The sequence below is a fragment of the Hypomesus transpacificus genome, chromosome 16 (genome assembly GCF_021917145.1).
Source record: "Hypomesus transpacificus isolate Combined female chromosome 16, fHypTra1, whole genome shotgun sequence".
Lineage (NCBI taxonomy): Eukaryota > Metazoa > Chordata > Actinopteri > Osmeriformes > Osmeridae > Hypomesus > Hypomesus transpacificus.
Genome location: NC_061075.1, coordinates 6,209,746 through 6,232,656, shown reverse-complemented (window position 1 = coordinate 6,232,656; position 22,911 = coordinate 6,209,746). Strand labels below are relative to the sequence as shown.

Genomic DNA, 22,911 nt, shown 5'->3' with positions numbered 1-22,911 from the left:
GGATTTTGGATATAAACTTGAATGAACAAATGCATCATCATCAAAATAAAGACATCTAATCAAGAAATATCTTTTAGTTTTAAACTTATTAAAAATCAGTGGATATCTAACTTAACCATAATAATTTAAAATCTGAAGCCCCTTAGGTAAGTGTATAATACTGGATTGTCAGAATTAGGTGAAATACTTACCCAATTGAGGTATGTAAGGAGATAATCACATGAATTTAGAAGTGAAATTCTGTCATGAAATTCACGACTAAATACATGTATAGATTTTTATTTAACGTTATGCATGGTTTTTCTTTCAGTGGTAATGTATCAGGGTGCAATGTTTTTGACTATTCAATACAATTGTCTGTAGTTAGCTTGGATGGTATGTTATAAACATTTTTGTAACTGATGGACACTTGACTTGGAAGCAAAAACTCATGCCTTAAATTCTACCAATGGTGGGATTTTAATTTTGTGATTTCTATAAGTGTGGATTTCTTGAGTTAATACCAAAGTCAGGTGAAAATATGTGAATAGCCTCATTGGAAATATATTAACTTTTATTTCCAACTATGTATGGTCAATGTAATATTCCTAAAGACACAATGAAACAAATATCAGCTGAAAATGGCTGCAGTCTTGGCAAAACATGTCAATAGACAGTTGCATATTTGGTGATTCAGCATTAGTGCAACTAAATACTCACTTTTATGCAATTGTAAAATTGCAGAAGTGAATTATTAAAAGCGACAAAGATAAAGACTGATTTTGCAATTCTGCCACATATGCATCTTTTACTGTCATGTTACATATGTAGGGGGACTGTAGATAAAAAACAAATGTATGTGTCAGAAAAGAAAATGCTTCTCTGGTGAATTCAGTTAAAGACATTGCTTTTCATAAAGAAACTTTAATGACACAACATACACAATGAGGCTATTCAAATAACATTTCAACACATTTTAAAGCAGGGTTCCAGTTTGGAATCTTTAATGTTGTGCATTTCTCCACCCAGCAGTAAATACTATGCAGTTGCTCACAGCAAAATAATTTCTGTATGCAAATGATGTGGCAAAATGACTTCCAACTTTTTGAGGATTTCAACTTTGTTAAGAAGCAAAAAGAAGCAAGTTGTAAAATATATTGGTCTGCTACTTTAACACATACACTGAATATGTAAACACATAGGCTTCATTCCATTATAATTTTCCATGAACATTTTCAGCATATGGTTGAGCTTCTTTCGGACAGACATACGTTTTAAGACACAACATTTTGAGTAGGTCTCGTGTATGAATTCCTTTTCTTTCAAATAGACATTTCTTACTAAATGAAATATTGATTTTGAGTTTACTGACTAATTACACATTTTAATACAACAACTGATCCTTCAGCTATACATTTCTTTCACAATATATTGTCAAACAATTCATGTATTTTTTGTGGCAAATTGGTAAAAATGTTACCATTGAGTTGTGTCAAACTGCACATATGCACAGTAAATGAATTAGGTAAGACAGAAAACGTGGGTTCAAATCTTTGTCTTTGTTGTACAGTCTTTAGTTGAACACAATTTTGGAAAAGTGTATTTCTTTAATAATCATTCATGACTAAATCACATGGTAATCAAATCATAGTAGCCTTAAAAATGATTACAAATGCTTACCTGAAATGTGACACATTCTAAACATACTTCCAAAGAGAACATGAAACTGACAAGTCCGGCCTTATGCAGTTGAAAACTAAAAGCTACCCTAGTCCACAGCTAATGTGCAGAAGGGCATATTTTTGTCTGTACCAGTCCATTTCTGTCTTTTCCCCTCTCCTCTGTTCCACTTTGCATTGTGAATGACTAGTGAAGCATACATAATGCGAGAAAGTGATAAGTGGACTCAACATTGAGTGGGTTTGATAGAATTTGAGGGGTCATATTTCTTGGAGTCCCAGTCTGTCTTGGTCTGCTTGGGGGGGGATATGGGTGCCAAGGAGCTATCTCTACAGTCCGTTTGGGAAGAGGCGGGGCTGAACATCTGAAGGTCAGTCTCTCCTCTTTGGGTACCTTCGTTTTGAACAGAGTGACAAAACAGTGGGCCTGAAGCATGTGCACTGTGACTAAAATCACCTATGCTTTTTGATTCTACTGCTACCATACTGGGACTACCAGCATTTATATTTCCAACTCCCCCTGCTGCTTCACCTCCACTTGCTACTCCCATCTGGATCTCTGCCACTACGCTGAGGCCTTTTTCTGAGCTTTCCACTCCATCAACCTCAACCAACTCCACTCCAGACCCTTCTGCACTATCCAGCAGGAATTCACCAATCTGCTGGGGAGCCGAGGTGGAAAATGCCTCAGTGAGGATGGCGGCAGTCTCTGCCATCCAGTTCAGGTCAGATGTAGCTTCACCCATCATTGCGAGGTCACTGGGCTGAGAGACCTGCATGGGACCTTGGCCCTGGGCAGCAACTTGGGGTTCTCTTGGTGTGCTGTTCTGATCAATTGCTTCCCCTACCTGAGCTGGAGCTATGGCAGCAGGAATAGATTGGGTTGCACTGGTTGAAGTTGTATTATTGTTGATATTGTCCTGCAGGGCTGTCTGGTTGCCCTGGCCCGCCTGCTGGTTCTGAAGCAGCATCTCCTGGATGCGGATCTGCTGCAGGATGGCAGGTAGCTCGTAGTGGTGAAAGAAATAGATCATTGAGTGCTGTGGATAGATGACGGAATAGAAGGCAGGTCATGGTTAATAAATGGTTTACGACATGGTTATGGATTTACAGACTTAAGCCCAGTTCCCTAACAATGTATGATAGTAAATGTTAAAAGACAGTTATTACTAGTTATTTGTAGAACGTATATAGTCTGAATGTCAACAACAGCATACTAATATTTATAATTGAATCCTAGAGATTTGAAGAACTAAAACAGCAACTAAATTGGCACCACAAAAAAAGCAGTTCCCTGAGGCACTGTCCAAGTCATATCTTGGTGGTATTGCATTTCCGATAGTATTGGTATTGCATTTAACAGGGCACGAGCACAAAAGAGAACATTAGCCGATCGCTGATTTACCTGGAGCTGACTGAGTGCAGGGATAAAGGGCTTGATAATCTACACTTGCCTGCCCTGCAGTAGCCAGTTTTGCACATGGTTGCACACATACAAATTGTATTCCCATTATTTTCTATTTAACAGTTTTGTAATGAACATTATTATGTTCATGACAAGACAAACGTAGGGTAAGAATGATGTTATTATTGGCATTATAGTGGCATGTTAAGGCGTCAGAATCAGGATATCATTAATTCATTTGTTATTCAATTGAGAATTCCAAAACCCCAAAAAACTAATGGAAAAACGTGCCACTGACTGAACTTGATTTGGAAATGTTTTTGTAACCCCGAAGTTATTGACTTGACGTGTGTGGCAGCCATTGACTTGTATATAAAGATGGACGACATGTCTCCACTTCATTCCACTGTACAAAAATTAAGCCAAAATATTTTCACTTAATCGTTATGGGGTATTGTGTGAATTTTAAGAATATTTTTTTTAAAATCAATTTTGGAATACGACTGTAACATAACAACAAGAGGAAAAAGTTAAGTGCTGTTAATACTTTCCAGATGCACTGAACACACATAAACATAGCCACTAAAGTAGCTGGCTAATTTAGACCAACTTGAACTTTTCCAGTCGTTGAACACCAGAGGATAACATCTTGGAATTCCCAGAGCTTCAGGGACACTCAACAAAAATCAGTGTTTGAAGCGTTTCACATTTTGCAACAATTTATAAAAACATTTTTTAGCATAGACTATAACACAAGGAATTACATTTGTTGATGTAACTACAGATTTTTTTTTACTAGGATATGCTAGTCCACAAAAATGATTGAGTAAATGTAACTAAAAAGTATGGTAAGAATGGTAGCTACCTAGGTTTGTTTTGCTTTTGAAGTAACTACAAGGCTATCTAAACTACTGTATTTCTTCAAATAAACGCTGCACAATGATAATTTTTGGTGCAGCGTTTATTCGAGGGCGGCGTTTAATTAGTAAGAGAGATTTAGAGGATTGCAGCTGAAGTGCGGCCATAGACAAACAAAGAATAGACAAGGAGGTCAAACACAAAGCCTAGTATAAAAATTGAAGCCATGCGTGTGACTAAATTGTGTAGAAATCTGAAGCAGCATGCCGAAACGCAAAGATCGGTAGCACGCGAACTTGGGGTTGATGAAAGTCGAATTCGCCAGTGGTTAAGTCAGCCACTTCGCTATATTGTAGGCTACATGTAATTGTCGCAGTTACATTATTATAATGTATAATTTGTTTTCAACCAATGTCATAATTTTGAATTGTTATAATATATATATATAAAATTGCATTCAGTATTATTAAGTGACTTTGGTAAGAGTACAGTGCATTTATTTTGAAGGCCTTTTGGAACACTCGTGAGTGAGAGAGTCGACAAGCTAACAGCAAGCAAAGCACGGACCATTTAATGCTCCGATAAAAGTTTAAGGTTCGGATTCCAGCGATCTAAGAAAACCTTTTTTCCCTTGTGTACAGCATGCAACCATGTTGTTTTGTGTCTGTATTTTACTTTGGTGATACGTTATTTTCATGCTGTGCATGTTATCGTATGTTCATATTTAGGCTAATGTGGTCTTTTTTTTCCCGTTATACTGTGGGTTTAGTTTTCACGGTGGATTTGGAGAAGAAGCTTCAAACTTGTAGCAAGAAAGCCACTTGTGTCTGCCATTGCTTTCGAGGGAATTATACACTTGTGATCTACTTGTGTAATAAATACTGTGTTTTAATTTAACCAATTAAATAACCGTTTTCAAATTTATTTTGTTGCAGCGTTTAATCGAGGGCGGCGTTTATTGCCCAATGTTCATTTTTGGTGCAGCGTTTATTCGACGGCGGCGTTTATTCTAAGAAATACGGTAATATGGGATTGCAATTCAGAACAAAGAAGAGTACACCAGAGCCTGTATAAGGAGAGCCTGCCCACTCCCTATTAAGAATTTTGTTGGAGTTCCACCAGAGTTCCATTGGGAGTGATCTCGGTCGAGTGCAAAATGAATGGGAGTCTATGGAGCTAAACGGCTAAATTTGTCTCTTTCGTCTGATTGTTGTTGATAAATCTCAGATTTTAATGTAGTTTTTGCATGTTCAACGTAGATTACAGGTCAAAGGTTGAATGAACGAGTACTTATGTCCTTTCGATTTCTTACATGGTAAGTCGTTGTGGCCCATAACACGCTAGCATTCTGCTAACGAATGCTGATTGGTTAGTGAAGGACTGACTACGACCAGAGATCCTGCTTGATGGCATCCGAAGCAGAACCAGAATGTCAGAGCATTAGCAACATTGGCAACAACATTAGCAAGCCAAAACTCTTTCTAGCATGTGTATTGACAGGGAGAGCCTAACCTGTCAGCTGTGTTGTCGATGCCTCGAGAGTAAAGTGGAAGTAACCAGAGCTTGCCGTCAAGCAGTAGCTCTGGTCGTACGATGTGTATGACGTCAATGCCATTTTCAAAGGCTTTTTAGAACAGAAAGGCGACTTTAAAAAAAATCTAACACCGAATGGTGTGTATTTTTTTTTGCCTTTCCTTTCGATTTCAGAATTCAAATTACTAGACAAAAAATTATATCCTGAGAAAAGTGGATTTTGAGGGGTGTAGCTCCATAGACCTCCATTCATTCTGCAATCGACCGTTAGCGCCCTCATATGGAACTTGAGTGGAACTGCAACCATTTCAGAACCCGGAAGTTTCCCGAGAGTGGGAGTTCTCTCTTTATTAGACATTCTCTGAGTACACTTCAGTTTTAAAACCCTACTGCAGGGGTCGGCAACAGGCGGCCCGCGGGCCAATTGTGGCCCGCCAGCGATTTTATTTGGCCCGTCAAAATATTTCCAATTATATATTTTTTATAACGTTTTTTTCCCCGTCGACTTTTATTTTGAAACCGGAAACTGGGTATGGTGTCATTAGATGTTGTCGACTTCATGCAGCGCCGGCGTCGCCTGCAGCCCGGTTGACTTGAAGTAACCAATGGCATTCTCAGCTTCAAGGCAGCCGGCTGTCGGCGCTGCCGTCGCTGCATGAAGTCGAATACACTTATTGACTTTTCTGAAGTATTTTTTCGCCATGTCATCGCTACCATATGATCGCTACACCTCACGGCTGACAGATCGCCTGAGGTGAAAGCACAGTTATGGTTAGTAATCATGGGCAGCGCTCTCTATGGCAGCGCTAGGAAGGGGCTAGCAGGTGCTTCAGCACCCCCAAGAAAGACCAAAGCACCCCGATAGCACCACCCACGACATTGCTTATTAATTTATAGTTTCAGGCCCGGAATGGCCATCGGGAGAATAGGGAGAATTCACGGTGGGCCGCTTTGCCCGCTTATAAATTGGGCCAGAAGATCGCCTGCTTTCTCTTTGTTTTTTTCACACACCGAATAACAGGATATATCATCAGGCATATATCAGGCATATATGCCTTAAGTTTGTTAAGTTACTGTGTGACTGAAAAGTAAGCTAATAGGCTACATTATGTTTTAATCTAATTAAGCGCATGATCAGACCGTGCATTAAAAAGTGCAGTTCAGTTGTCGCGCATGTTTCTCAAACATAAACCATAATTTATTGTTGTGGAGGGAGTTAGCTAGATTAAGCTGAAGCGAAAAAAATAAAATGGAAGGGATAAGATCCCAGGAGGAACTGAAAAAGCCAGGTAAAAAATTAAATTTTTGCTCGCATTAATGTGAAGTTCCGATTTCACCTCACATTAAAACCTTGACTAGGTCCTAGTAATCCTATTCTCACTTGATGACAGTATTTATGTGCACCAACGATGACGACCCACCACGTTGGGATGACAGTGACGACCATGTTGATACAGTTCGTTAACAGACCACCAATGGGCTCATGCACATGGTTTATTATCGTTAGCTATTTGTAGTAGACCTACCCATTCTCCATATAGGCCTAGTTGTTGCGAGTGCACGTATCGCAAGGGCACCTATCGCAGCGTCTAAATAGGCAGTAACCCAGACTCTGGCCCGCCGTCTAGTGGCGAGGAAAAATACTGGCCCGTGGCCCAAGTTACTTGCCGACCCCTGCCCTACTGCTAGCGCTAGCGATACTTTTTGCTTAAAACACAAGATGTTGATATCACAGGATAGCATATCAAGCTAGCTACACATGAGACATTATCATCCTTGTCTGTGCCTGTGGCATTTTCTCTTAGGCTAATCATTTACTGTGCTGTAGCATTTATAGCTAGCCAACTATCTCCTGGAAGCTAACTGCTGGTAGCTAGCTAACAAAAACGGAGAAACAGCTGCAGAACAAACAGGGCGACATGCCATATTTCCTGCGATAACACCACCCTGGTCTGTCTTTTCTGTCAGCTGGAGCTAGCTATGCAAGTAGCAAAATGGCTTAAAACTTAATGTTCACTGCGTCTGTCCCCACTGAACAAGATTTGCACTAAAAAGGCCAATGTTGTATGACATTGTGCCATTTGTGACTGCGACTAGCTAGTTAGCTAGTGTTAGCAGCTTTTTTCACCACAAATATTTAAGATTTTGTGGTGAAAAAACCTGCTGAATATAAGTGGGACATTCATTGAAGCTGTTGTCGTTTCACTTGATCCTAATATGTGCATGTGTTATTTGGCTATTTTTATTCAGTTATATACTTTATATTTGTTGATTTAGATTGAGGGATCAACGAGATGGACAACAGCTGGTTAATTCGACCACACCCCCAGCTCAGGATGTTTGGTGGATTTGGAACTTATGCTTATTCTACAGGGGTCATTTGCCATCACTTTTAAACCTTATGGTTTTATCCTATTTTATTGACTACTAATAAATTGCTTAAGGTCATCCTGGGTGTTTCCCCTTTTTTAACAGTGGAAGCAACCTAATACACTTTTTTTTGTTGCATTCATCCCTTAAGGACTTTGTAAATAGAATATCTAAATTAAGTCCCAAAATAACTAAATCTGTACAAATGTAAGGAGTCTGAATGCTTTTTAAAGGCATAGACTAATTGAACTTCCACATCACCTGTATGAAGAGCCAGGAAGTGACCAGTGCCAGGCTGCTGTACTGCCCATTGAAACGGTAGTGGTAGGCGTAGAACGCAAAGTGATACAAATAGAAGAACCTTGAATAAAAACAACAGGGACTGTCTTAGCTGAAATTGCCACAAACATAAGTGAGTAAAAAGTATGAATAGCATGACAAATTGCAGCTGAGTTTGGCTTATGCTTGTGTGATCCCATTTCTCAATTGTATTGGTGTAGTGTGTGGATTTGCTTTGGCACCAAACAAGCCCCTTACATGACCAGTGTTGGTGTGTACAGATGTTTTGGGGTTTTACCTCAGCCAGTGACGTTTGCTTGTGTTGGTGTGGCAGCAGATAGCATCATACTGGTCAGCCAACCACACAATTAGGATGATATAGAATGCTGTGGTTGTGTCATTAAAAAATTCAGACATGATGGCTTCCATGCCTGTGGAAAGGATGGGGGAAACTATGTAAGTGTCTGAACTTGGTCCCTTCCCCCATATTTATGAAGAAATGCAGAAAATTCACTTTGTCACAAACAATGCATGTGTTCTACTATGTAGAAACTGTATGCACATGACTTATACGCACTACAAAAAATGCAATGCCAGATCCCACAGAGGTGTTCTACTTTAATTCCAAACCGCTGGATGGTTAAAGGAAGGAAAGACAAATTAACAAGCCAAATTAATCATTAACATTTCAGTCATGTGCATAAGAGGATAGAAATTCATCAAAAAAGGCAAACAATATCTTAATTTACTGTGCGCTTATTAACAGAATACAATAGAATTGTTATTTCTAGGTATGGTCCAAACCACTTGAAGGATCTTACCCACAAGGGCCAGAATGACAGTGAGCAGAGGAGCCGCAGGGAAGGCAATAGTCATATTCATTTCCAACATCTGCAGTAAGTCCACTGAGGGGGGAAAAAAGATCAAAACGAAAACACATTATCATACAATTTGGATGGTCATTGATTGCAAAACCGAGTTTATCTTGTCCTAGTTGAATAACGACAGTTCGGTGGGTTAAATGGACATATAGTAAATCTCAAAGTCCATTGACACCTCTTTCCTATCTAAATCTCACAATTTGAAACTGCTGCTGTAAAACGAGCGGTTTCAAAAAGTCCATCCATAAATTTTTTGGCTCTGGTCTGTACCTTTGTCATGCCCCCAAATTAGCTGTGCTTCAATGGAATTACAAAGAATGCCGGGAGCCGGCCCGGCAGAAACAAACAAACAATGCGAGCCAAGTGCCAATAGCGCTGTTTGCATTCGCAGTACTCCTATTGTCATCATGCACGAAATGTAGAGGGACATCAGAATCAGAAGGGATTTTATTCGCCATGAATGTTTACACAAACAATGAATTTACTTTGGCAGGGAGGTGCATACATTAAACATATAGGAATATTGGAACTTAAATATGTGGACTAACTATACAAAAGGAGCAAAGTCTAGCTAATACTAGGGGGGTCTAGCTAATACTAAGGGGAATAAAAAATAATATAAAATAAAATATAAAATATAATTAACAATCTAACCTAAAATACAGATAGTGCAAACGATACAATAGTGCAAATTGCAATGTGCAGGGTGTCATTGTGCAGATTGTGATTTAGAGTCAGTGTGAGTCCTTGGCCTTGTTAAAGAGGCCAACAGCGGATGGGAAGAAACTGTTCTTGTGGCATGAGGTTTTGGTCTTGATGGACTGCAGCCTTCTGCCGGAGGGGAGTAGCTGGAACAGGGAGTGTCCAGGGTGGGAGGGGTCGGCCACAATCTTCCTCGCTCGCCTCAGGGACCTCGAGGTGTGCAGATCCTCGAGGGAAGGCAGATTGCAGCCGATCACCTTCTCAGCAGTGCGGATGATACGCTGTAGTCTGCTCTTGTCCTTGGCAGTGGCAGCAGCGTACCAGATGGTGATAGAAGAAGTGAGGATGGACTCAATGATGGCTGTGTGGAAGTGCACCATCATTGTCTTTGGCAGGTTGAATTTCTTCAGCTGCCGTAGGAAGTACAACCTCTGTTGTGTGCTTTTTTGGTGAGGGAGCAGATGTTCAGTTCCCACTTGAGGTCCTGGGAGAGGATGGTGCCCAGGAAGCGGAAGGACTCCACAGTGTTGACTGGGGAGTCACTCAGGGTGATGGGGGTGAGTGGGGCTGTGTTCTTCCTGAAGTCCACAACCATCTCCACTGTCTTAAGAGCATTGAGCTCTAAGTTGTTCTGGCTACACCAGGTCACCAGGTTGTCAGCTTCCCACCTGTAGTCAGACTCGTCCCCGTCAGAGATGAGCCCAATGAGGGTGGTGTCGTCCACAAACTTCAAGAGTTTGACAGACGGATGACTCGAGGTGTACAGGGAGAAGAGCAGAGGAGAAAGGACGCAGCCCTGAGGAGATCCGGTGCTGATGGACCGGGAGTCAGAGACTTGTGTTCCCAGCTTAACGCACTGCTTCCTGTCAGACAGGAAGTCTGTGATCCACCTGCAGGTGGAGTCGGGCACGTTCAGCTGGGAGAGCTTGTCCTGGAGCAGGGCGGGGATGATGGTGTTGAAGGCAGAGCTGACATAGGTTCACCTTGCTCTCCGTTCGCTGTCTTTCTCGAAATGTTGATGTTGTTGTTGGTAGTGGTGCAGAGGTCTAGCGGAAAGGTCTGTATCACCACTAGTTGTAATTAAAACAGCGCCACATATCGTACAGCGCCACATATCGTACTGGGATATGACATGCTTATTACTTCATTCGGCCAATGACTCGGTTTATTCACTGATATATATATTAGGATAATAGCAGTTGCCCCAAATAATAGCATTGTCTGAATAAAGCTAGATTCGAATTGATACCATCATGGAAACGTAGTGAATGTTAAGCAGGATTTGCTATGAAGCTGTTGCTGAAAAGAGTTGCTGTTCCGACCTTATGTTCATCACAACTGCAAGCTGTAGTTTGATTTTGTTGCTAACAGTTATTAGCAATGCTAACTTATCCTGTACCTAGCATAGGTAGAATGTGTGATGATTTAGTTTATTGGTAATGGGGCTAACGTTATTTCATGTTCCTGACTGTGTTTCATTCGAATAAGTAACTTGTGTTGTCATGTAAATCTACAATTCACGATGCATGTTTGTCAAGATCTTTGTCAGGTTTTTTGGCAAGATAGCTAACTGAAGCTGAGTTGAATCACGATAGCTTGGTTGCTAAGCTGTAACGTTACCCACCTAAGTCGATCCCGTTTGCTTGAACAACAGAAGTGGAAACAACTAACTTTATCATTTCAAATGATATCTAGTCAATCTGTTTAAAACAGTGCTGTGTAGACCAGATAGATTTATTTGTACGTTTTTATTTAAAGTCTCCACCTTCGTTGTACGTTTTTTTTTAAGACAGTGATTTATTTAATATCAAGAACCAGAAAATGCAATACACTGGCCACCTTCGATGTTTCAGTGAGTGCTGTTGGCCGTGTTGCGTCTTTGCTCCGTAGCTTCACTCGTTTTAAACCAACCAATCAGCGCGCACCTTATCTACATATTCATGAGCATACCATAAAAGGGAGAAAACCTCTATTTCACAGTGTGCATTAGGGCGCATAGAACAGCACCCGGGCCATTTTCAGCCCAACCAATGTACATACCCTATTCGGAGACCTTTAGGAACAGTGTGAAATACCCTATAAAATCAGTAAATGACCCCTTTAAGAACAAATACTTATGAATCTAGTCAATAAAATTAGGTTTTGGCATAATAAAGCAGTTGCTACTACTTAGTCAATGACCCTCCTGCACAGTCTGTGCAGAAGAGAGATTGTCCAAAATGTTTCACATTTACATTTGTGAAACAATACGTTATTTACCACACAAATAATTTATTGTAAAATGTTTGCATTATGTGTGTGTATTAGTATATATTTGATTATTTAATATTATTTACAGATGTTCCTTAATTTGAGGGTTCTGGTTTGGTGGTAGGATGCCACATGTTGCATGATGGGCGTATTATAAGTGTTTGCTATAAGGGGCAGAAGAACGCTGTGACACTGAATCTGGCCCTTTAAAGGGGTGATCGACTGTTTTTTGGGGGGCTATTTCACACTATTCCTTAAGGTCTCCAAATAGGGTATGTAACATTGGTTGGGCTGAAAATACCCGGGTGCTGTTCTATGCCCCCTGATACATTCAGTAAAATGTTCCTGGGAAAAAACGCTAGGTTTTCTCCTTTTATGGTATGCTCATGAATATATAGATGAGTTGCGCGCTGATTAGTTGGTTTACAACAAAAGAAGCTGCAAAGCAAAGACACAACACTCACTGAAACAAGAAGGTGGAGACTGAAAATAAAAACGTACAAATAAATCTATTGTGTCTACACAACACTAATTTCAACAGATTGACTGGATATCATTTGAAATTATTACATTAGTTGTTTCCACTTCTGTTATCGAAGCAAACAGGATCGCCTTGAGTGGGTAATGTTAGCACTACAGCTTAGCAAACAAACTATCGTGATTCAACTCAGCTTCAGTTAGCTCTAGCTTACTTAAACTAGTTTACATGCCTACAGTCTAGGTGTTTTCACTATCTAGCCGTTATTGCATTCCTTGCAAATCAGCGTTAATAAAAAGCAGATGAGCTAGAGTCTAGCTAACATTGACTACACAGGCATGGCTGATGTTTGTTTGTAGCGTAGAAGATCCCTGTGCAGTTCGACCCTCAACACATTTACGCGAACCATTTTACCAAGAACGGTTTTGAAAACCTGGGACAATGTAAAGCAGGATTTGCTATGAAGCTATTGATCAAAAGAGGTGCGTTCCGACCTTATGTTCATCACAATCGCAAGCTGTAGTATGATTTTATCAGTAACAGTTATTAGCAATGCTAACGTATCCTGTAACTAGCACATGCCTTTCTCCATTTCTTTCAAATAAATTATATAGACAGGCGTTAGAAATAGGCTAGTTGGTGTACATGCCTTATTTCTCATGGGGTACAAAAAAGCCTCAAGGACCAATAAGGTCCGCCATGATAGATTTGGCTGTACTGTCCAAATTTTGTAGAAACTTAAATCTTCTCCTCGTAAATCATAGATCCAATCAACTTGAAATTTGTTACAGATGTGTAGAATACATGTTTTTATAAATAGTCAAATTGAATAAGAAATGCAATACAAAATGGCTGAAAGGGGTGCATTTTTGTGAATGTCTACATTGCCTCAATATCTTTGTGTCAATAAATCAAATATAATTTTCAAACCTAATAAGGTTTAAGATGACATCACTATTACGTACCAATAAAAATTTCACCTTGGTATGTCAATATATGATTGAATTCAATTGAATTGCTCCACAGCGTGCGTGCTCCAAATTCTCACAGACTCATCCTGCCCCTTGACACTAGGGTTACCACCTGTCTCGCTTTGCGTTGTGTTGCACAGCATTTTGACCCCTTGTCTGTCGCATATTGAAAATGTCGGCGAAATTTGGCGCCGAAAATGGCTGCCCAGGTAGGCTTTCCTGCCAAAGTAAATTCCTTATAGCCAGATGGTGTTATTGTGATTTGTGCAAAGCTTGCAAGTGGAGTGAGACTGCGTCCCGGTGATACTGTACATTGTTTTGACGTTAGCCTCAGAGTCAGACTCGGCTCGCCACACTGGCAGTGTGTAAACAATTTTGTATTTCACTCAATTCTACTCCAAAAACATCAGGGAGGACTGTTTTTTGTAGACAAGAGCCTGGTAAAGATAGCCAGTATCTCGGATGTTTCAAGGCAAGCCTGTTTCATTCGCCATATGCCCTGAGAAAACGACCTACGTTAGCTAGATTCGTTTGGTCAATTTCACTAGGTCAAGCTATTTAAAGGTCTCTGACAGTCAGAATCACTGTTTACAGGCAACGGTCAAGTTGGTCTTTTGTCAGATGTGTATATATTGACCAGTTTAGAGCTTAATACGTGTACCAGAGCTTGGAATCGAACCCGAAGTGGATACACGTTTGAACTACTGCTACGGCATTTCACAGTCAAAAATGTAGTTTATATCAGGTGTAGATGGAAAAAGCTTAATTTTTTACTACTGACATTAACCCTTTCTTCACTTAGAAAGGTCTGGAGGGTCATGCAGAGGCTTGCTCAACAGAGTGCAACAGAGCATGCTGAGAGCAACAACAGAGGATGCTGAAAGCATCGCTGGACTACACCTCTCTCGTTGGACAGCGTCTCTTCAGCCCTGACCCCAAGACGGCTTCATCAAGCTGGCCTGCCCCTGCCTGCCAGCCCTCCAGAGACAGACAGTCACCCCACAGACTACTGTACCTACTGGCTCTGCAGGCTGCTTTTTTGAGGACATTGATGAAAAAGGACAAACCAAAATGTTTTTACTTTCTTGATGAAAGTTTAAATGTTTAATCCTTTCCATGTCCCTGCAGGCCAAGCTGCTGACTTTGAGTGTCTGAAGTGATGAAACCAGTTCAAGTGATACAATTTTGACCTGAATCCATTGATTATTCATTAAAAAACACTCAAGAGAATGATTGCTTCTTGGATGATTTGTGCTCCACATCAGTACATCTCACACATTTGCCTTTGTTTCCATGGGATTCATGGAATTGCTAGTTTCTGCTCCACCATTTCCACCATAGTGTAATAATAAATATAATTTAGGACAGCGATTAGATTTGTGTTATCCTTTCGCATTACACACATTTAGTCAATGTTCTTAAACTCAACCCATTATTGTCACTTTATCATACTGTTCATATTGAACAGACATCAGTGTTTACCTGGAAATATTACCGTATATTTCCACTTTGTATTTCCATCGCAAGTTCGGTCCTTAATTTCATTTGGAAGTGGTATTAAAAGGTCTTTAAAAGTCTTAAATGTAACTTGCTTATACCTGTAGACAACCTGTGAAGCCCCCACCCCCCACTCCAGAGACAGTTGGTGACAGAGAGGTGCAGACATTAGGTGTGTTCGACTTCATGCAGTACTGGCGGCCGCCGGCTGCCTTGAAGCTGAGAATGCCATCGGTTGCTTCAAGTCAGCCATGCTGCAGGCGGCTGCAGGCGATGTACAGCAGTGCGGCATGTCAAAAAATGTTAGATGTTTGTAATGTTATTGTTTGTTAGTTAATATGATCTTGTGTGTGCATGTTGTGTAGTTTAATGGGAAGAGAGAGTCGGCTATTTTACTATCAAATGCCGTACTCGCATGCAGTTGAACGTGGGCTGTGCCCTAGCCCAGTTGCCAACGAGGCTGTTATTGCTTGTGTATTGACTGAGGTCCTGCAAAGAGATCCACTCAGGGAGAGTCAATATAGCTGTTTTCAAGCCACCTTTGAGAAATTCTGTAAGCAGTGTTGCAGTTAATATGTTTTGATTGTGGGAGGCAATTTTTGGAAGACATCTAAACTGCATGCGGCTGCTACAGTGTTTCTGCTTTGGCGTGACTTGCGCTGGGAGAGAAGGAAACCGCATGGATGGGGATAGTGTGCGGGCAGATGTGTCTTTACATAGGGGGAAATGGAATGACAAATGCAATACAAAATGTCTGAAAGTGGTGTATTTATGTAAATGTACACATTACCTCAATATCTTTGTGTCAATAAGTCTAATATAATTTTAACAGTTTTTCAAATCTTATTTGCTTCAAAGGGACATCATTCTGATGTACCATGCACAATTTCATGCAATTTTACCTTGAAATGTCAACCGTTTCTTAAGCTTTGTCCCAAAGCTGACCAAAGCTAATTTTCTGCCCTTTCTATTCATAACATCTCAACAGTTGGTGTGTAGGAGAGAGGGTAAAGAGACTAACTTGTAACCTTATGCTCATGAGTTCAAATCCCCATTCAGCCTTTTGTTGTTGGCCAAACATGAAGTAGTTTTGCTCTCTTGTTGTCCAACTCTCGATCTTCTACAATGTAAATTTTTATAATATTTTTCCATCTTGCGGAGGAACCCGCATCGCTGCTTGCAGCTAAATTAATAGTCGATTTTTTATTGCTATCTGTATATTTAGGAAGTTTGATCTTATTTAAGCTAAGCATAGATGTAAATTATGTTCTGTGTACTTATATGTTATGTTATGCCAGGTGGTTGCGTTGTCTTGTCTTAAGAATTTCAGTGCCCAGTCTGACCTTGTGTTGTTCTGTGTACCTGACAAATAAAAGACTTGAACTTTTTGAACTATTTAGCATTCTACCTATGCTAGATACAGGAGACGTTAGCATTGCTAATAGGCTAACTGTTTGCGACAAAATCATACTTACAGCTTGCGTTTGCGATGAGCATACGGTTGGAATAGCACCTCTTTTCAGCAACAGCGGCTTAGCAAATCCTTCTTTAAATTGTCCAAGGTTATTATTCAAAACTGTCTTTGGTGAAATGGTTCGAGCAAATGAATAAATGTGTTGAACTTCACAGGGATCTTCTCATAGAAAAAAATCAGCCATGCCGGTCGAGTGTCTGTTTCCTTGGGAAGATTATGAAAAGTGTCAGCATTCCCTGTACAGCCTGGAACACTGCATTTACCACCATAGTCCATTTTCAATATGCTAGAAAAACGTTCTTCTTTGTAATTCTGTGGAAGTACATAGAGCAGCGCGCAGCAAATTTTGGGGCGTGACCAAGGTACAGACCAGAGGCTCTGGCAGAGCCAAAAAAGGTGGAGCCATCAAACTGACGTCAGTTCGGTGGCTTTTTCAAAACCTACCGTTTTACAGATACATTTTTTAATTGTGATATTTGCATAGGAAAGAGGTGTCAATGGACTTTGAGGTTCACTATGTACATTTTACCCCTATTGTTATTCAACTGTGACAAGGTAAATTCGATTCTGCAATCAATGACCCCTTTAACAAGGTTAAATCTTAATCATTTTGAACTCTGTTCTTAAGGTAGATTTAGGATTTAGGAAAACTACAGAAATATTTTTAATTAAACATACTACACTGCTATATGGCCAAAAGACTGGTGGTGAGTTATATTTAGATATCTGTAATGTTTTTATTTTGTATATGGAGTATTATTGAATTTGACTCTACTTTTTGAATTTTGTACTAACTTTTGTATGATGTCTTTCACCTATGTTTAGTCTGTGTCTATATTTTCTAGTACATCTTGTACTCTGGGCTCCCTTGCAAGGTTGGGATAAAATCTGCTCACCTATGAAAACGAAAATCTGGTGGTGGGAGTAACGGAGAAGCATAGAGACTGACAGGGTCTGTAGGTATGGAAAAAAACGGTTGATAAAAAAAAAAAAAAAACATGTATGGCACAAACTCATTTTCCCTCAATTACACCACAAAAACCAAGGGATGTAAGGTCCCTTGATCTCAAATTAAAAGTTGCCATTGGGATGATTATATTACAGCTAATTTGACAAAAAAGGTGCATTGAACCACTTACAAATATGACCATGATGACAAAAGCTGCCAGGTAAGAGGTGCGAGCCATCCACATGCTTACAAATCTGTAGTGTTCACCAGATACCACATTCCTAAGGAAACCTGTTGACAAAGTGCAAAAACTGCATGAAAATATATTTAAATAGGACAAAAGTGAGTAGATTATAAGGAAGTGTAGCATTTTCTTAACACACAATACACATAAACATACCTTTATTTTCCTCATTCTCAGCCAGAGCCTTGACACTGGACATGAGTATATCATCGTAGCCGAGGAACTCATCCAGGAGAAAGCGGCTGAAACCATCCCCAAAGCACTGATCTTTCAGAGGATCTAAAAACAAAAAGAATCAGTTGTCACATAAGATAAGGGGTAACCCTCTTATAATATAATGCTCGTCTGGGAGTCAAAGGACCATCCAAATATTATTAAATATTTTCATGAAATGCTGGCTAGCTAAAAAGCAGCAATTACGTGCTACCAATCTCAAAATCTTTAAGCGGGAGCTTGTGGCAAAAAAGTACAAACTGTCACTAAAAGGTATTTTTTGAAAGCCGTTGGAGGTAACTTAAATTAGACTATGGATTTGTTTAAGTTGCGTTAACATAACATACATTTTGAAAATAAAAAAGGAGCAAAATTGAAAATCTGTCCACCCTAAAAAATAGTGACATCAGTGTGCATCAGAATCAGAAAGGGATTTATTTGCCATGAAAGTTTGCACAGACAAGGAATTTGCTTTGGCAGGAAGGTGCATACAATAAACATATAGGAATCTTAAATTTAAATATATGGTCTAACTATACTAAGGATACATAAACTAGCAATACTAAGTGGAATACAATTAAAATAAAATATAAGTTGCCATAAAATAAAATATAAGTTGCCTATAACATATAAGTTGCATGTAAACATACTGACTCTAATATTAGTTTGTAGAATAGGCAGCTGATAAGACACCAAGGGCCTCATTTACAAACAGTATTGCACCCATTTCAGGCATGATTCTTTAACCTTTATATGCGTGAGTTCTAAATATTTCCGACGCTTACATCAGAGTTATTTTTCCAAAACGGAAGCTAGCTAGCTTTAGTTAGCTTCCGTTACCTAGCAAAATACTCGTAGCAATGCTACTACCTGCTAGTGTTACTTGTTGGCCTCCTAATTTTAAATTTTGAAGCCATACTATAGCGTTTCTCATAGTTTTTGTCAATCGGAAAATAGTCTGTTGGAATTTTCAGAATCACACATGTGCAACGTTACTTTGTGAGACCCGCATTCGAACGAAAACGGACAGCTACTGCTTTTTGGAAGGCCAATAAAGACCGCTTCCCTGCTTTTGAACAAGCAGCACGAGTCTTCCTCTCCCTACCTTGTACAAGTGTAGAAAGCGAATGACTTTTCAGCACAGCAGGACATATTTTAGATGAGAAGAGGAACAGGTTGACCCCTAAAAATGCTGATATGCTTATATTTATTGAGGCAAATCTGCCAGTGATGCTGCTTGATCAGAAGTAAGGTTTGAATTTAAGCAATAGGCTTAAATTGTTCCTACAAATATTTTATACATTTATAAATAAAAACAATTAGAAACAAAATAGTTTAATAATAAACCGTCATTCTTCCGCCACTACAAAGTATAGTTCCTTCATAAATCTTTGCCACGCATCCGCCAGATGGACACCTTTGCAGTCTTTTTTAATTTGAAATATTTGATGCGCAGAATCAGAATCAGAAGGATTTTATTCGCCATGAATGTTTGCACAAACAAGGAATTTACTTTGGCAGGGAGGTGCATACATTAAACATATAGGAATATTGAAAACTTAAATATGTGGACTAACTATACACAAGGAGCAAAATCTAGCTAATACTAAGGGGGGTCTAGCTAATACTAAGGGGAATAAAAAATAAAATTTAAAATATAAGTAGCCTTAATTTACAATCTAACCTAAAAATACAGATAGTGCAAATGATACAATAGGGCAAAATGCACTATGTGCACTAGAAATATGGAATGTTAAAGAATGTTATGAGGACAACCTGTAAGGTAATGCTGGATTTTACAACGGCATGGAACGCGATATAGCCAATCACAATCAAGGATGGGAACAACCAGTTTTAGAAACTCTAGTATGCCCCCTCTCCGAGTGAGTGCATGCATGAAGTGAGTGAAGTGAGAGAGTGAATGAAGTATGTGAGAGCGAGTGAGACACTATACAGATAGATATATGTGTTTAGTTTTTTTGTTTATTTGCTGACTTCCTGTGCACCTTTAATCTTTATTCTGTATATTATCTCCTCCTAAATGCAGACTAATCGACTTGAAACTGACATTGGATATTTGGCTATAGCCTGTTTATGTTGCAGTTAAATTTGTATTATTATTTTTCCACAGGAAAGCTACTGTATAAGCTCCAAGTTCTCTTGAGAGCCTCTAGAGAGTGGAATGTTGCACATGTGATTATATTGTTGTGATTTTTATTCAAAGATTAATCTTTTTATTTTTATTTTAATATTTATTATTATTTACACATTTCATAGTAAGCAAGAGAGCTTCAACACTGGAATGTTGCACGTTCCCTGCAATAGAACGGATGGTTGTCACCTCAGGGGGTCAGATGGCTGAGCGGTTAGGGAGTCGACACCGTGATCGGTGATTGGTATTATCGGATTGGCAGATACTGATTTCGGTGATCGGCACCAAAAAACCTGATCGGAGCATCTCTAATATTTTATGTAAAAATGCATACTTATTATTTATTAAGATTACATAGATTTAAAAGCATACATTTGTTGCTGCTCATTTACAACTGAAAATACTAAGAGTGAAGTGTAGAATGAAACAGTTCTCATTTCCCCTGCAAGAGGGAATGGTGATCGGCTATATAGCAGCCTCATAGTTGAAAAACAAATAAATTGGGCAGTCCTGTGTAAAAATGGTCCCAATCTCCTGACGTTGTCATACTCATAATTCTAGTCAGAATATGAGTATGATAACTCTCCGTTGGGCTGTGAGTATGGGGCGTGTTTCAACCGAACTCGTAAAACAAATGCCTCTTCGCTCAATTGGATAGACCTACAACCAATCAGAGCAACGTAATGTGTTGTTTGTTGAAAACGAATTCAACCCAAAAGCTCTTTGGTGATGTGGTTGATTACATTACTGTTGATCATCTGTCCATCATCATATAAAGCCCGTCCTGGCAATTTCATTGGATAGTTTTTCCCCAACCGAGCTTCCCCAGACCCGACTAAAGTTTTTTATGGGCGGGGCTAAGTTGGGCCGGCAGTATCTCAGATGGCATCGCGATTCAAACAGTGCCATCTGCTAACTGAAAATATGCCCCCAAATACAGGAACAGAGCCCCACCACACCAGCATGGCCTGTGGAGCCACCCCCATATTTGGACGGTAAAAACGCATTGGGACAATATCCGCAAGTGGGACAATATCCACTCCTGAACACTGACCATGAGGGAGAGAAAGTGAAAGGACAATTAAAAGGAGATTTCACTTTCACTCTACACAAAGTACCAGAAATCTACACTGGGCGCAGAAAAGCAAAGATATCAAACAGAAGAGAGCTGGTCGAGACTGGCATGGGACAAGAAGACAAGAATTCAACATGCATCAATCACTGCTGTAGAGTGGAAGATCCAGAATTAAATGAGGCACGTAGGACAGGAGCAGCCCGACCGGAGTCAGAAGGGGCAGGTGACACCGCCCCGCATCGACTCCAGGATGGGGACGGACACTCATCCCCACAGGGACCCAGACGATCTCACAGACTGGTCCTTCAGAGACTTGCAAACAACCAAAACACTAACAGCAGCAGCTCAGCTATCAAGAAATGGCCTAAGCAAGACACAGCAGGCAGCAGAGAGAGTACCAAGTGCTAGGGCCACCACGGGGCAGGAAAGGGACCCCCCAGATTGTGCAACTATGATACGACCAGGGTTAGGGGTCATACCAATATGGACAGCCATAGTATTGGCAGGCAGCGTGATGTGGACCCTACAACATGTTTCACCCACCATATATCACCAACAAACTTAACTCTACAACATGTTTTACCCACCATATATCCCCAACGCAACCCAACTCGACAATATGTTTTACCCACCAATGAGTCAAAAACATCAAAGGAAGATGCAGATGGCCAAGTGTGCATTAGCCGTAGGGGTTATGGCGGCAAATCTAGGGTATATACCATTAACTGAAAACGTCAACTTAACATACAGCATACCACCAGACCAAAACGTGATAACATCCAGCCCTGGTAAAATAATAATCTACAGTTATTCAAAGTACAAGAGAAACGGAACAACAAGAGTAATAATAAAATGCTTGAAAACACAATGTATTGATGTAAACGCAAGACGAGTAATGGATAACCGAGAAGCCATGAGCCTGATCAAAATATACTCTGTGACCCATCGAGAAAAACGCAGCCGGGATAGTGGCTATACGTTAAGAACGGTGCAACTAAAATCAAACATGTTCTATGACTGGCTGAAGTACTCAGTTCAGCAAGTCAGGAAACCTGTGTAGCATGTTGCAATGCAAAAAGGCGTCCACAGATCAGGCCCATCCCAGGTAGCGCAATAGGGTCCTGTACGGACCCAGACCAGTGCTTTGCTTACTGTACTATGTACATGGCGAATAGTAAATACCAAAGTATGAGTAAGGATGACACGGTCTGCCGGCGCTAGCTAGATGAAACACGAAAAGAAGACGACTATATGGCACCACCCATGGTCACAATCCCGCAGACTCTTATCTTTCCATTTTGTAAAGTAAGGGGAACGGAAATAGAGGTTGTGATTAGACGTTATGCCTTAACTGACTCCAAGGGATTAGTGAGTTGCAAGCAGGACTTTTTTGGCAGACGGTGCGCCACGACAAATAAGACTACAATAAAGTGCGAACAGCTGGTATTAGACGGACGACACATTATCCATAAAATTGAATCCACAGATGCTGAACAATATCGCATACCAAGTTACGCAGAAGGAACAGTTCCATTGAGAGATATTTTTTGGGTATGTGAAGGAGACAAAAAGCTTAAAACTTTGCTAGAGCCAGGATGGGTGGGTATCTACACGCCAGCTATGTTAACTGGAAAAGTAACAGTGTTAGTACCTCAAAAAAACGTACCAAACAGAAGTAAAAGAGACACTCACTCAGTGGAAAACAGATGACAAGGTATACATCACTTACGACTAAGTACCTTACGGTATGCCCGCTGAACATTTGGCCATAAGTAATGACTGGATAATCACAGGACGTATAGCAGGCTCAGTGCCCTTTTTCGGCCAGGTAATAAATGCTCAGTCCATAGAACGCAACAGCCAATGGATAAATTACTTATGGTATAATCCACAGCGATTCATAAATCACACCATAGCTGCAC

At 40.1% G+C, this 22,911-nt stretch overlaps 1 protein-coding gene across 5 annotated transcripts in view; it reads right to left on the bottom strand.

Annotated features, from left to right (window-relative positions):
- Positions 1 to 792: 792 nt before the first annotated feature.
- Positions 793 to 22,911, bottom strand: part of tmem259 (transmembrane protein 259) — an 87,109-nt gene continuing 64,990 nt past the window's right edge. For 2 of the 5 annotated variants that reach the window (XM_047037207.1, XM_047037208.1), the window contains 7 exons: positions 17,706 to 17,828; positions 17,496 to 17,596; positions 17,253 to 17,310; positions 8,925 to 9,008; positions 8,402 to 8,534; positions 8,086 to 8,185; positions 793 to 2,698 (listed from right to left, as the gene is read on the bottom strand). In XM_047037207.1, the coding sequence (XP_046893163.1) occupies positions 1,886 to 2,698; positions 8,086 to 8,185; positions 8,402 to 8,534; positions 8,925 to 9,008; positions 17,253 to 17,310; positions 17,496 to 17,596; positions 17,706 to 17,828 (1,412 nt within the window). In that variant the 3' untranslated portion in view covers positions 793 to 1,885. Of the gene's footprint in view, positions 2,699 to 8,085; positions 8,186 to 8,397; positions 8,535 to 8,924; positions 9,009 to 17,252; positions 17,311 to 17,495; positions 17,597 to 17,705; positions 17,829 to 22,911 lie in introns of those variants that run through there. The other 3 variants (XM_047037210.1, XM_047037211.1, XM_047037212.1) reach the window with 3 other exon arrangements.